General features: G+C 52.4%; 2 protein-coding genes across 2 annotated transcripts; one reads left to right on the top strand and one right to left on the bottom strand.

The window, feature by feature from the left end:
* Nucleotides 1-3,542: 3,542 nt before the first annotated feature.
* On the bottom strand, nucleotides 3,543-5,680 carry DCLRE1B (DNA cross-link repair 1B; the record flags this gene model as incomplete). The annotated part of the gene is made up of 4 exons (XM_082296329.1): nucleotides 3,543-4,765; nucleotides 4,851-5,030; nucleotides 5,226-5,370; nucleotides 5,492-5,680. The coding sequence occupies 4 exons, from the start codon at nucleotides 5,678-5,680 to the stop codon at nucleotides 3,924-3,926; spliced, it is 1,356 nt and encodes a 451-aa protein (XP_082152455.1). The 3' UTR covers nucleotides 3,543-3,923.
* Nucleotides 5,681-5,831: 151 nt separating this feature from the next.
* Nucleotides 5,832-13,218, top strand: AP4B1 (adaptor related protein complex 4 subunit beta 1). The gene is made up of 10 exons (XM_082296328.1): nucleotides 5,832-6,031; nucleotides 6,109-6,333; nucleotides 6,410-6,540; nucleotides 7,296-7,443; nucleotides 8,086-8,582; nucleotides 9,265-9,348; nucleotides 10,261-10,364; nucleotides 10,528-10,735; nucleotides 11,226-11,510; nucleotides 11,944-13,218. The coding sequence occupies exons 1-10, from the start codon at nucleotides 5,919-5,921 to the stop codon at nucleotides 12,417-12,419; spliced, it is 2,271 nt and encodes a 756-aa protein (XP_082152454.1). The 5' UTR covers nucleotides 5,832-5,918; the 3' UTR covers nucleotides 12,420-13,218.
* Nucleotides 13,219-15,302: the final 2,084 nt, after the last annotated feature.

Here is a 15,302-nt window from a genome sequence, read left to right on the forward strand (position 1 = left end):
CAAGGTCTGTCCCAAAGGTTTTATTGCACAACCCACGGCTGCTTGTGCCTCAGGCTGGGGTTTAGCCAAGTGCAAAGCCACAGCCAGAAAAACTTCAGCATGGCAGTGACTGTGGCAAAAGATCCCAAATTCAACCGAAGGAATCCCAGATACACACACAACACCCACAGCAGCTCACTTGAAGGCAGCACCTCACATGATTATCAAGGTGACTCTACCTTCTCAACATGTTCTACTACATTTTCAGAGGACTCCATAAAAAAGCACAAAGAGATTTTAGGCTTGAGGTTCATTTGGAATAAGCCCAAAGTCACAACACGTTGTAGAGGTAATTATGTAAATGCCTTCATTTTCTGGTGAAGGAAAGATTTCGCCACTGCAGGTTTTTTAATCTAGAAAAGAAGCCCCTGTGCTGCAAGAACAGACAGCAGCTCTGCAGCAGGGAAGAGAGAAGTTGTTGGAAGTGCTCTGGCTTTGTAATTGGGGAAGCAGAGTCAGACACCCGACCCAACAGCGCTCTGGGGCGTTCCCTGCAAGGTGACATTACACACTCGTTTCTGTGGAGCACAGGAGCCAGGCAAATTTTATCTCAGCTTCTTGACAACAACCCAGAGAGCAACTTTCCCCTCTCCACAGCACAAACAGGGCACTCCTCGTGCTTTCCTACTGTTTTAGAGAAGTTAGAGCCAACTGAGCTGTTCATAGCGCAGTGATTGACCCTCCACAGGCAGCTCTGCTCCAGAACCTGCCCTCACAACAGACCAGCATTTGATCACAGCCTGGTAAAACAGCACTGAAAACTTGCCAAAGGGAACTCAGCTCATGCCTTGCTCCTCTGCAAGGCCTTGGCTGAGCTGTTTCCCCTCACTGGGGCTTGGTTCTCTCAACTGTGGACCAGAGATAAGCAGCTGGAACATGCTCTGTGCATATAGATTTGGGAGGGCTTTGCTCAGAGCACTTTCTGTTCCCTGCCAGGACAAGTGAAGCTTCCAAACATGTGGCCCTCAGATATTCCACAGTGAATACTGGGCTGCAGCTTCTCATTGTCACTGTTGTGAGCAAAACACACCTGTGGGCAGCAGTGCAGGTGAGCTGGGAGCAGCAGGCTCAGAGCCTGCTCTCCAAGACACTCCAGCTCTCAGCTGCTCCCCTGTGAGCCAGGCTGGGGGCAGGAAAACAGGGACATCGTGGAGACAAGTGTGAGGGAGAACAAGGCCTGTAGGAGGCCAGATATTTACTGCCAGGAGACTTCAACTTTTCCACTTTAGGTTGGAAAATTCGTTTATGATCACAGAGCCCAACCATTAACCCAGCACTGCCAGGTCCATCACTAAACCCATCTTGAAGGGAAGCTGAAAGATGCTCAGAAGCCTCAACACTCAGCAATTCCAGTTCTCCCCACAAGGCCATGTTTTATTTTCCAGCATTTTAGGATAGTACACAAAAGTAGTATTTAAACACCTAACAGGGAAGAAATGTTTGGCACTAAAATGCCTTGTGCACCTGCTGTGCTGAGGCAAAGGTCTCCAACAAAATGACTGTTGGTCAAGTCTCTCCTGCTTCTATTGCCTTCTAAAGCCACTGAGAAATGTTAGGTTTCCTTGGCTCTACACAATGGGTAATTTCCTCCTCAAGTGGCAGGAATTACCTTTTCAGCTTTAGAAAGTGAAGCCAGCATTTTATTCTGCAGCTTTAACTGAGCACAAAGAAACAAGATGCAGATCCCCAGAACTCAAGTCTGCAATGTTCACTTATTTTTGCATGATTAAAGCTCAGATTTACCTCTGTAAAGAATTACCATTTACAACTCCTTTTTTTCCCAGAGGCTGACCAGGAGGCTCTCCACTTCATTTACTGTAATAAATAGTTGATAAGAATAAAAGAGGAAAGGCTGGATGCCATAAAACATCAGATCTCCCAGGTCATTTGCAACATGCCCAAGTGGAGCAGTGACTCAGAAGGTGAGCATTCCTCCCCAGCAGTGGAGAGGCTGCTCAAAGCAGGACATGGAATTTGGGAGTTCAGGCTTCACTCCCCTGCCTGTCAAATGAGTCACTTGAATTTCAACAATATTTAAGTAACAGCCTGCATCTCCCAGGCAGCAGTAGCAGACAGCACACTACAAGCACAGCACTATCATTTCCATGTTACAAAACGTGCAGGTGTCTCCACTCACACCCACCCGACAGGGATCTGCAGTTGAGTTTGGATTAGGAAATAATCCACACAGAAAACTCCAAGCAGCAGGACTCAGGGACCACAGCAGGAGACTCAAGCTGCCCTTGCTGCCCTGTGAAGTGCAGGTCGCAGGACACTGCTCTGTCACTTCCAATGTCCCCTTGGCAGCTGGCAGGCAGAGCCACAGCAGTCCCAGGGGCAGGCACTCCTTATGTAACAGGGATAAATACAGCCATGCCTGGGAAAGCACAGGGCTGGGAGTCAGGATTCATGTTTGCCAAACAAACAGCTTTCCAAACATCCCCACTCTGGCTGTCAACACTCTCACTGTTCCGGACAGCCCTGTTTGTGACTGCTGCAACTGCTGCATCCAAGGACACCTTTGCTTTTCACAAGGCCTGGCCCTACTCCAAGAGCAAATTCTTCCTTTCCTGGCTCAATTCAGGGAATTCAACCCATCTAGCTGCCTCTTGGAAAGGCCTTGCAGGACACTATGTTCAGAAAATACTGAAACATTTTGCCTAGAAAGTTAAAAAAGGGGGATCGAGAGATGAGGAACAAACTGCTCTGTTGCTCCAGGACAGTGTCCAGTGACCATTTCCACTCCAGCTGCCCTGACCATAGGAGGGGCCAATTTGAAACACTGGCAGCGCAGTTTGGCACAGTCGACTGCAGTGGGTACCCAATGGTTTGTCACACTACAGACACTTCCCAGCTGTGCCAGGCCAGGGCTCTGCAGCTGATCCACAGTGGGAAAGTGCCCAACCTCTAACTAACAGAGCCAGTTCTGCTGTTCAGTCACAATCTTTCCAAACAATGCTGCTAAGACTGATCACACCACTAAGCAGATGTTTCATTATCTCCCATCCCATTTGCCACTGCAGGACAAGAGCAGACAGAATGGGAAAGCAGAAAAGTAGCAGTTACCAGGAGTGCTTTGCAATCAAACAGAATTCAGAGGTGCAAGACTGAGTGCAGAGACTGCAGAGGATATAGTGGCCCACTCTGAAAAGCCTACAACTCAAGAACTCAGACAATTCATACTTTTTCTGGCCACAAACCTGAAAAAGCACTGACAATTAGCATTGAGATGGCACTTTCAAGAGAGCAGGACTACATCCAGCTGCAGTTGGCTGGCTGGATGCAAAAGCTGGAAGTATTAGTAGATTAACAGATAGACAACAGATTATTGGACTTTAAGGCACTTCATTTCTTAGATCTCTTTAAGCAGCATTTTTAAAAAGCACCTTGATACAGAACATCTGTAATTCACTTTGGAATGAACTGCTCATAGTCAGTGAGGTATCACAGACTTACAGAAAGGAGAATCTTTGGGGCTCTCAGATTCCCCCCCCTTGCTCCTTTCATCACAGTCCAGCCATTAATTACTCAGCTGCAGACAGCTCACACCCTCTGCAGCTCTGCTTGAATCAACCTCTCAGTGGCTTTTGTAACAGGGGACAGGCAAGTCACTGCAAAAGGTGGACACAAGGCACACAGGCAGTGGGACCACAGTGCCCAGCATTGTGGGGGACACAGGAGATGTAGAGATAAAAAAAAAATAAATAAATTTTTAAAACGTACCATCTACAAACTGGTTTTAGTTTCCTCTCTGTCCTCTATAAAAAGAGGTAAAGAAAGTAGAGTCGCAGAGCTGAGCTCCTCTCTCCTAATGGCAAACCTGAGCATGGAGCAGAACGAAAACACTGCTACCTGCTGCACTGGCAACAACGTCACACAATTTTTCAGGGTGTGTCTCCCTGCCTAAAAAAGCCTTCTACCAGCTCATCAAATGTCCGTGAGCGATTCTGCTTTAGGACATTTAAGGGAGTGAGTAAATATTGCTCTGCAAATCCAGTTGCAAGGTGCTCACTGGAAACAGGTGCTGCTCCAGTTGTTCCCAGCTGTTCCCCACTCAGCTCTTCCTTCTCACCCATGTGACGCGTGCAGCCTTCTATTGAGCAGAGAGTTGGCTCACAGTAGTGCTGAGGAACCTTAACATCTGTAAACGCTTCAGGTTTCTCAGTATTTTTCTCTGGGGACTCATAAACGACCCCTCGGGGCACAGAACGTGACATGGCTCTTCTCCAGAGACTCATGGGTTTCTGCCCCCTCCTTTGGCTTTGCTGCTGTCCAGACTCTTGCATGGGCTTTGGGACTTTGAAGTCAGGAAGCACCTGGGGGGCCGAGCTCAGGTATTCCTGAAAGTAAGCCTGGCACATGTCAGCCTTCACAATGGGAACGATGGAGCAGGGTTTCAGCCACTTCACAAACTCGCACAGCTCCGCAAAGGATGAGTGGTCCGAGTATGGGATGAGGTGGATGTTGGGGTGGGTGACCTTCATGGGCCTGCCTGTGGGGATGATGGCAATGGTGGGGTGCAGCGCATTCCAGCTGTCGAGCGTGTCCCAGCGGATCTCGGCGACATCCACGGCACGGATCCAGCCGGCGCCCTCCTCGGCGGTGAACACATCCGGCAGCTCCAGCAGCCGCATCTGCTCCAGGCGCCAGGGACTCACCACCACCCACGTGCTGAACTCCAGCGCCAGGTCCACCAGCAGCGTCTCCTTGCCCAGGGTGTACACACCTGCCAGGAGAGCAGTGCCTCAGGCACAGGGCAGGACGTGAGCCCTGCCAGGGGCTGTGCTAGCAGGAGGAAGGGCAGCACTCACCAATGACCACGTGGTGCTGCGGGTGGGCGCGGATGAGGTGGGCAGCCTGGTGTGTGGCCAGCGCCCGCGAGGGCAGGGCCCGCTGGGGGTGGCAGTGAGTGTTGTCCAGGTACAGGCGGTCGATGTGGCGGCCCCTCAGCGCCGGCTCACTCTGCATGGCACTCGTGTAGCGGAAATCTCCTGCAAGGACAGGGCCCAGAGAGGGTGTGGAGTCTCCCTCATTGTGGATATTTCAGAATCATCTGGTCACAGTTCTGTGCCATGTGCTCTGGGACAACCCTGCTTGATCAAGGGGTTAGGACCAGGTGACCCACTGCAGTCCCTCCCAACCTGACCCATTTTGTGATTCTGTGATTGTGGGAACCTGCCCTGTACCTGTGTAGAGGATGGTGCCGAAGGTACCCTCAAAGAGGAACATAACGGAGCCAGGGCAGTGGTTGGAGTCGATCAGTGTCACCGTCACCTCACCCAGGACATGGCTCTGCCCCACCTCCAGCGGCCGGATCCAGCACATCGGCACCTGCAGGGGCCGAGGTGTGAGGGTTGGGACAGGCAGGTGGGGCTGCCCAGGCGATGAGGGCTGGGTGTGGCAGGTGGGGGTACCCATGCGACGAGGGCCGGGGCGGGCGGGACACACCTACCTGCAGGCGGCGGTGCAGGAGGCGGGCGGTGAGCGGGGAGCAGTACAGCGGGCGGCTCCAGGTGCTGGACAGCCCCACCGTGTGGTCCGAGTGCATGTGGGACAGGAAGAAGAGGCGGGCGCCAGCCGCCCTCCGCAGGCTCCAGAAATCCACGGCAATGGGGGTCCCGGGCAGCACCGTCCCGCTCATAGCGGGCGGAGGCCCCGCGCCCCTCACGCCGCTTTTGGCGGGAAGCGCCGCGCACGCGCGGACGGCGCGGGGCGGGGCCGGGCGGTGCGCCAGGGGCGGGGCCGCGTCACGTGCGCGGGGGTCACGTGGGGCCCGGGACCGCGACCGCATCCTGGGATCTGGGACTGGATCGGGACCTGGGACTCGGGCTAGGAGTGGGAACAGGACCGGCGCCTAGGAGCGGGGCTGGCGCGGGGCCATGCCGTACCTGGGTGGCGAGGAGGCGCAGCGGGAGCTCCGCAGGGCCCTGTCGAACCCGCACGTGCAGGCGGACCCGGCGCGGTACCGCGGCGCCGTGCTGCGCGTGATCCGGTACGGCGGGCGGGGGCCGGGCGGGGGGCGCGGGGCCGGGCCGGGCCGGGCCGCGCTGAGCCCGGTGCCCGCCGCAGGCTGATGGCGCAGGGCGCCGACGTGTCGGGGCTGTTCCCGGAGATGGTGAAGGCGGGCGCGGTGTCGGACGTGGTGCAGAAGAAGCTCGTGTCGTTCTACGTGCGCGCCCAGGCCCCGCGGCAGCCGCAGCTGGCGCTGCTCGCCGTCAACTCCCTGCGCAAGGACTGCGCCCACCCCAGCCCGGCCGTGCGCGGGCTCGCCCTGCGCACCATGTGCGGCCTCAGGTGCGGCGGGGCCCGGGGCGGGGCGGGGGTGTCCCCGGCCGCGGTGCCCCGCTGATGCCCGGCTGCCCGCCCGCAGGATGCCCGGGATCCAGGAGTACCTGCAGCAGCCCATCGTGAGCGGGCTGCGGGACAAGGCGTCCTACGTGCGCAGGGCGGCCGTGCTGGGCTGTGCCAAGATGGTGAAGCTGCAGGGGGACTGCGAAGTGGGTGAGTGGCCGTGGGGCTGGGGACGCGCAGGTGCTGTGCTCATGGTGCGCGTTCGGGCTTTAGGGCCGGGCTGGGTTCGCTGTGCTGCCCCTGCAGGGCAGAGAGGGAGAGAAAGGGAAGGGTAGTTAAGGAAAAGACTGAGAGAACTAGGATTGTTCAGCCTGGAGAAGAGAAAGCTCCGGGGAGACCGTGTTGTGGCCTTCCAGTACCTGAAGGGAGCCCGCAAGAGAGCTGGAGAGGGGTTTTGGAGAAGGGTGTGGAGTGACAGGACAAGGGGGAATGGATTCAAACTGAAAGAGAGCAGGTTTAGGATATTGGGAAGGAATTGTTCCCTGTGAGGGTGGGCAGGCCCTGGCACAGGTTGCCCAGAGAAGCTGTGGCTGCCCCTGGATCCCTGGCAGTGTCCAAGGCCAGGTTGGACAGGGCTTGGAGCAGCCTGGGATAGTGGAAGGTGTCCCTGCCTATGGCAGGGGGTGGAATGAATGAGCTTTAATGTCCATTCCAACCCTTAACATTCTATGATTTGATGATTTTGTTCCATCCCCAGTCTCTGATAAGCCAGGGGCCTCTCTGACCCACACAGACCCTCAGGGAAAAGTTGTGCCAAGGGCAGGTCTTCCTGTAGCGTTTGAAGTTTTGTTGATCCCTTCTCCCAGTTCAAGCCACATTTTTTTTTTTGTGATTAAGACTCACATATAGTGATTAAACTGCAGTGTGCCAACCGAACTTGATGGCAGGACCTCTGTGCTTTGCAGATGGTGCTCTGGTGAACGAACTGTACAGTTTGCTTCGTGACCAGGACCCCATTGTGGTCGTGAACTGTCTGAGGGCCTTGGAAGAGATCTTGAAGAAGGAGGGAGGAGTTGTCATCAACAAACCCATTGCCCATCATCTCCTCAACAGGTTTGTTTTCTTTGGTATCAAGATGGTGCTGGAAGCATCTCTTGTTCTTGTGTTTTCTATGCAGAAAGGCAGTTTCTGGGAGGACCTAAGGAACTCTTGTCAGGTACCCAAAGATGGAGGTGGCCATCCTAAGTTAACTAAACCACTTTAGGCTAACGTCTTCAGAGAAATCTGGGATGTCCTGCTCTTCCAAGGAGTCTTTGCCTCAGCTGATGGTTTGGTTTGTAATTGTAGGTTAATGTGATTAGACTTTTGGGATTTTTTAAGTGATAACACACATGATCTATCTGTGGGACAGGTATGTTCTAGTATGTCTTTCCAGACCCATTGAAAGATATATTATTTAACCATTGCTTGAGGAAATCAGTTTTTCTGCAGGTAGCTCTACGTGCTCTGGGAACAAAGGGGTATTGCTCTGCCCAGGGTTCTTGTCAGTGTTGCTGCCTGGTGTAAACACCAGCAAAAGTGCACATGACTGATACTGAGTTAATAACTGGGCAGTTCTCTTGAGATAAAACCGTGGCATCCACTTGGTTTGGAACAGAGGCCGTAAGGAAGTCGGAGGCTGAGGCCTCTGCTCTGCACAGCACAGATGTTCCTGCACTCCCTGACTCGTGCCCCCTGTGCCTGTGCTCCTGGCAGGATGCCTGACCTGGATCAGTGGGGGCAGAGCGAGGTGCTCACCTTCCTGCTGCGCTACAGACCCCGCAGCGAGGAGGAGCTCTTCGACATCCTCAACCTGCTCGATGGGTACCTCAAGAGCAGCAGCCCCAGCGTCGTGATGGCAGCCACCAAGCTGTTCCTGGTGCTGGCCAGGGAGTACCCAGATGTGCAGGCAGATGTGCTGGTGCGAGTGAAGGGCCCGCTGCTGTCTGCCTGCACCTCAGAGAGCAGGGAGCTCTGCTTCACCGCGCTCTGCCACGTGCGCCAGATCCTCAGGAGCCTGCCCGGCCACTTCAGCAGCCACTACAAAAAGTTCTTCTGCTCCTATTCGGAGCCCCACTACATCAAATGCCAGAAGATGGAGGTGCTGTGTGAGCTGGTGAATGATGAAAACGTGCAGCAGGTGCTGGAGGAGCTGAAGGGTTACTGCACAGATGTGTCGGTGGAGCTGGCGCAGGGAGCGATCTTTGCCATAGGTGAGAGCTGTGCCTTGGCTCTGCTGCAGCTCTGCACCTCTCAGGGGGGCTGTTCTCCACTGAAGGGTATCTGGGCAAGCACCAAATCACTGCTCTGTGCTGCAGCAGCACAGAGACCAACCTCCCCAGGAGCGTTTTGTATCAGAGTGTTTCTGAACCACTGATTATTTCAGAAATCCTGGCATTGAGCTGCTTCAGGTTGTGCAGAAGATCCTTGGATTTCATGCTGTGAGGAGATGCTCTAAAGAAAATGTGTCATTTCATCTTGTTAATGAGCTTTGCAGTGTTCAGTGAAGCTGTGCTGGGGGTGGAGGAGCTCTAATACCTGCTTGTTCTTTGAGTTGTGATGGGGGCAGAGTTAAGGTGATAGTTTTGGTTTTGTGAGCTTTAAAAATACTTATTACAGTATTCTTAAGGAGAAAGCTGGGGATTACAAAATGCCTTTTTAATATATTACATCTAAGGAAAATTCCGAAATCTTCTGAGGCATGGCCTCAAAAAAAGGAACATGACCTTGGTGTGGAGAACAAGCTCATTTGGCCACACTTTCAGAAATGGTAGTCAGAAAGGAAAGGAGAGAGACTGTTCCTTTAAAGCGAGTTTGTGATGAGTAGTTGGGCTCATGAATCCTGTTTCATTCTGATAAAAGGTTGACTCTTATGTCTTTTCAACATCCGTGCAGCCAATATTGCCAGGACGTACACAGAGCAGTGTGTGGGAATTCTGACAGAGCTGCTGGGGCTTCAGCAGGAGCACATCACCTCAGGTAACCATTGCAGGCTGCTGCCTGGTTTATGCTCTCAGGAGGTGCCCTTGCTGGGGCTCGTGATCCCAAACTCGAGGCCCTCAAAGGCACTTGGCTTTCACTTTAATTGGCACCTTCAGATGGAAGTCTTCCAGGTAGGTTGAGGGGTATAAAGTGCGTTCCTTCTGTAGGAACTGCTCTCTGTGGGAAAGGGGAAGATGGTTGTTGCTGTGTTCGTGGTTCTTTCTGGCTGCCACCCGCTGACTCAGGGAGTGAGGGGCTCAGCAGAGACGTTTTACTGTCTGTTTGAGGGCCAAGATGATTAATAGATCTTTTAAATCTCTGTGATTTCTGTTCCTCATATAATAGTCTGATTCAGTTGTACCCAAGCTTCCTTTTTTCTCTTCGGCCCTCCGATCCACCTTCACATCATTGCTGTTCCTGCTGTTCTCTTTTAACTGGTCTTGCTCTCAGATTTGAAAGCACATGCTTGCACTCAGCTGTTGAATTCAATCTCAGGAGCTGCTGGTGTTTCTGAGTGGGCAGCAAAACCTTTAAAGTTTTGACCTAAAGTTCACGAGCGTCATTTTGAATCGGGGTCAGCTTTAATTTGTCATTGTAACCTCATGCGTCTGAAGCATCATGAGTCAGGCTTTTTAAAGGCTGGCAGTGGCCAGAAGAGAGGTTGCAGCCAGAGGAACAATCTGAAGTCTCAGTGCTTTATTTTAGACCTGATGCAGCTTTGCTCTGACAAATGCAGTGTCATGGGATTGGGAAGGAGGGTGCCTCAAATCACAGTCACAGGCAGGGCACTGACCTTCCTGGCTGAGATTTGCAAAGCCCATTGAGTGGGGGTGTTTGAAAGGTTTTCTTTTTTTCCCTGAGTGTTTTTTATAACTCTTGGGGGATGCTGATAACTTGCTTTCCTTGCAGCTGTGGTCCGTGCTTTCCGGGACCTGGCCTGGCTGTGTCCCCAGTGCACAGATGCCGTGTGCCAGGCACTGCCTGGCTGTGAGGACACCATCCAGGACAGCGAGGTGAGGGGACAGTGCTTGGGGCCAGGTGGACAAGGACTGTTCAGCTTTCCTTTGCCTCGAGACTGGGAGCGGAAATCTTCGGATTTGTTCTCTCAGCGTGCTTGTTTCATGCCAACGCATGGCACACAGCAGCTGTTTGCTGGTGTTTCTGTGGTTCCTTCAGGGCAAACAAGCACTGATCTGGCTCCTGGGCACACACGGGGAGAAGATTCCGAACGCTCCCTATGTCTTGGAGGACTTTGTGGAGAACGTGAAGTCCGAGACGTTCCCAGCAGTGAAGATGGAGCTCCTGACGGCGCTGGTGCGGCTCTTCCTGGCCCGTCCCGCCGAGTGCCAGGACATGCTGGGCAGGCTGCTCTACTACTGCATAGGTGGGTTCCCTCTGTCCTCACAGGTTTTTGGGGACCTGCTCCAGCTGTGTCCCCAGGGCATGGAAGCTGTGTCAGCATCCTGGCTCTGAGGAGGCCATCCAGGCTGGCAGGGTAAGGTGGTTTCATGCCTTAGGCTGCTGCCTGGCCCCTGGCTGGCTGGTGGTTGTGGACAGGACACCTTCCACTGTCCCAGGCTGCTCCAAGCCCCATCCAGCCTGGCCTTGGACACTTCCAGGGATCCAGGGGCAGCCACAGCTGCTCTGGGCACCCTGTGCCAGGGCCTCCCCATCCTCACAGGGAAGAATTCCTTCCCAATATCCCATCTAACCCTGCCCTCTGTTAGTTTACAACCATTCCCCCTTGTTCTTTCGCTATCTGCCTGCAAGCAGGCTTGTATTGTATCCCTGAAAGCCTGTTTTTAATAATTGTTAGTACTCTGGGGAAATGTGGCTGATAGAATTCTCCATAAATTGCATCTCTGTGTTCCCAGAGGAGGAGCTGGATATGGCTGTACGAGACCGTGGACTGTTCTACTATCGCCTTCTGCAGTCTGGGCTGGAGGAGGTGAAGCGGGTCCTGTGTAGCCCCAAATCTGACCCCTCCCTGGGACTCCTGGGGGACCAGACCAAGCAGCCTGTCAATGCCTGGGCTTTGGAGTTCAACACTCTGGCCACAGTTTATGGCAGAGAACGCTGGGCACTCGCCACTGCTCACCAGCCTGTGGAACCCTCTTACTCCTGCTCTCCTTGTGCTGACTCCAGGAATAGAGACACAGGTAACCTGCCTCACCTTCCTCTGGGGTCCATTCTCCCCTTGCCAGTAGATCACAGAATCCCAGAATGGTTTGGGTTGGAAGGGGCCTTGAAATTCCTCTCGTTCCACCCCCTGCCATGGGCAGGGACACCTTCCACTACCTCAGGTTGCTCCAAACCCCTTCCAGCCTGGCCTTGGACACTTCCAGGAATCCAGGGGCAGCCACAGCTGCTCTGGGCAGCCAAGATGTTCTCCCATGGGTTTGTGTGGAAGGTCAGAGTGCTTTGGGAATGCTGACTTGGTGTTCTGATCACCTTGTGCAGTGTGTGGCTGGTCACTCACGAGCCCAGGGGATGCTGCTGATGGCACTGGGATTCCAGCCTTCCTCTGCTCCATCAAATGGGCTTTGTGCCACTGGGAGCTGCATCTCACATGTGTTTGTGCTTTCCTTTCAGAGCCACTTGTGTCTGAAGGGAATAAGGAAGTCCTCGAGGTTCATCCTGATCCTCTGATGTCTGAAGGGAATAAAGAAGTCCTCAAGGCTCATCCTGATACAGGCAGCCTGAGCTTGATCCCTGATGTTTCCCTGACTGCAGAACAGTTTGAGACGACGTGGCTGAGCCTGGACATGAGCTGCCAGCTCTCTCTGCCCTGGTGTGGGCCTGTCCACCCAGACACCATCCAGACAGCCCTTCACGTGGTCCACATCCAGACCATTGCCATGAGCAAAGCTGGAGCCCAGCCCTGGAAAGCTTATCTGAGTGCCCAGGATGACTCAGGCTGCCTCTTCCTCACAGAGCTCCTGCTTGAGGCTGCAGATTCAGAGCTGCAGGTTTCGGTGAAGCAAAATGAAGCAAAGCCAGAGGCACTGCAAGCCTTCATCTCAGCCTTGAGGACAGTCCTGGAGGCAGTGGCTGGACTGGAGTCTTGACTGGTCCCTGCTCCCAGCAGGATGCATGCTCAGGACACAGGAAAAGTTGATTTCTCTGGCTTCTTTTGCTGTGCCCAGTGCTGGTTTGGTACTTTTAAACTGCAGAGTGTTGGCAGCCCGGCCCTGGGCCTGGAAAGCCCAGGTGGTGTGGGGGAAGCTGCAGCTGGGGCTGGGGAATGGAGCAGGGTGAAGGGTCTGCCCTCCCTCTGGGCTGGGGAAAGGACAGGGTCACTCTGGTGTGAGTCACAGGACTGGTGGCATCCGTGGTGGTTGTCACGAGGCACGAACATCACTGATGGAACCAGAGCTGAGCAGAATTCAGGGGGGTGTTTTGGAGAGGATTTTTTTCCTGAGAATTATAGATAATTAAAAAAACCCCAAAACATCCGAGGCACCAGAATTCTGCCACTTACCTAATATTAAAATATGAGGAATAGTGCAGTGAAGAGAGAACATTTCATTCTTGGCTCCCTTTACATTTGTTTTAATTTGCTGTCTGATTTCAGTAGTTGCTTCACTTAGGGGTGAACAGAGCTCTGTTGTGCCAGAGGAGGGTGGGCAGGGTACATCCTGCCCACTGGAACCAGCAGGCTCCACTTCTGAGAGACAGGCATGGGTTTTGTAGTGCAGTGTGTTACTGAGGTGGAGAACTGCGCTCTCTGAAGTTCCCCCCAGCTTTGTGATTTCTTTGAATGATTTGATTGTACCTTCAAATGGCAGTGTGCCTTCCATGCACTTCACTGAAACCCTGTCACTGTTAAACAGACTTCTGATTTTCTTAATAAAAATGTGAATCATTCTTGGCTGATTTCTGGAGTTTTTTGTTCCTTCAACCCTCAGGACTGTGGATGGAGTGATCTGATCACTGCTGTGGATCAGGGCAGATCTGCAGCCCAGCTCCTGCCTCTGTGTCCAGCAGGGCTTTTCTCTCTGACCTTCCTTGAGGCAAAGCTTTAAGGAGCAATTGGGCAATAATTAATCTCAGTCTCATATGCCAAATTACTGTGAGGGGTGAACCTGCAGGTGAACTCAAAGGCAGATCATAGTCAGCTGCCCCAGGGTTCCTATTAAGTTTCCACAGCTGTCTTGTGTCCCTGTTCTTAGGGAGAGCTGCACTGGAGCATTGGCATTATGCAGTTTTCAGGATAAAATAGCTGATAATTTGTTGGCAATCCCATGGTTTTCTCTGCTGTGGCTATACCAAGTCTGGGCCCTGTCTGGGAAGGGACTTGGAGCTTCTTTTATCCAGACCCCTTTCTTGATGAATGAACAGGTCAGCAGACTCCAATAACTTCTAAATATTTATTTCAGCTGATCTTAACAGAAATTACTCCATTTGCAACTAAACCATGCCCATAGCTGTGTGTAGCTCCAGGAGCATGGCTTTGCTAAACAAAGTCCTGCAGGAGTCAGCACCAAACTTCCCTTCTGGCTTCTCTGTCTCAGGGTTTAATTCCTTATCTCAGGATCTTGGAAGCTCAGTTTGCTCCCCTAGTGGGAATCAAAATAATGACTGGTGGGCTGTAAAAAAGCAGTTTCACAGCCCCCACTTGCTGTTCTCCCAGGGGAAGGGATGGAATCAGCCTGCGAGAGGGCTGTAGGGGGTGGTGGGTCACTCATTCTGCCGTCCTCTTCCTGACAGTCCCTTTAAACCTGCCTCCAATTCTTTCTCTAAAACACACACACGGGAGGGTTTGGGTTGTTTTCAGGAGAACTTGGACAGTTGACAGAAAGGGCTATGCTACTTTCCAGAGGAGAACTTGGGCTTTTCATTGATGTGACTGGAGAAAAGCTGTTGTGCTTCTTCCAGACACTGCAAGCAGAACCTGACACTGAGCAATGTGTAAAAGAGATTCGCTACCACTACAAACAAAAATAGTGAAGTTTGTTATCAATTGGTTTTTCTTCTTGTGTTTCTCTTAAATTTAGCAGTAAAAGTGGGCTTCACTCCTACTCAAGCCTCCAGGTTAGTGCTTAGTACTGCAGACTCAGCAGGTGAGTGTTTGTTTTAAAACGTTTCCATTAGTTATTCTAAAGGTCACTCTCCCTCTCAGGTGAGTCCAAGGCTTATTTCTGCAAAATTAGCATTTGATATTTTAAACTAAGAGTGATTAGCAGCCCTTTGCCTTTTAGCTACTGAATACAGGAAGCCTGGAGCTGCTCTGTACCCCATCTGCGAGGAAACACGGAAGGGGACACATTGAATGGCCCTAGTTACAGTCAGGGAGAGAATCAGACTTGGTACAATGAGTTTGAAGCCTTTGTGCAACACATGAGGTATTGGAAATATGGAAGATGTGATTCTCATCTCTTTTGGTTTTTTTTTTTTTTTGGTTGAGAATTGTTGTTTTTGGCTTAGTTTTGTTTAGCTTTCCTCACTTCTGCACATTGAGAAGATGGATGGCCTTCCAGAACTGTGCTCTCTGCCTCTTCTTCCCACCTGGGAATGGCCTCCTTTACCTGTGGGGTTTTTCAAGTGTTACAGAGTGAGAGAGGTTAATCAGGCTGGCATCATTAATTTGATCTCTATAGTCTGCTGGGGTTGGATTTGATCCTCTCTTTTGACAAAAGCCATGGGATGTGGGGAATTGCAGCTGGAAGAGTTGACCTGAAGCACAAGGATGGTTTTCCTCTGTTCAGAAGTCGTGCAGTCCAGGGCAGTAACACTTGTTTGGGTGTCAGCATCTGCCTGAAGGATTCTTTCAAAATATTTTACAGCTGATGCGGGAGGCAGAATAAAACTTCCATCCCTGGAAGTGTCCAAGGCCAGCTTGGATGGGGCTTGGAGCAATCTGGGGTAGTGGAAGGTGTCCCTGCCCATTGAGATGAGTTTTAAGGTCCCTTCCAACCCAAACCATTCTGGATCCTACATTAAAAGTGTGA

Source organism: Coloeus monedula (assembly GCF_965178545.1).
Source record: "Coloeus monedula genome assembly, chromosome: 23".
Taxonomy (NCBI): domain Eukaryota; kingdom Metazoa; phylum Chordata; class Aves; order Passeriformes; family Corvidae; genus Coloeus; species Coloeus monedula.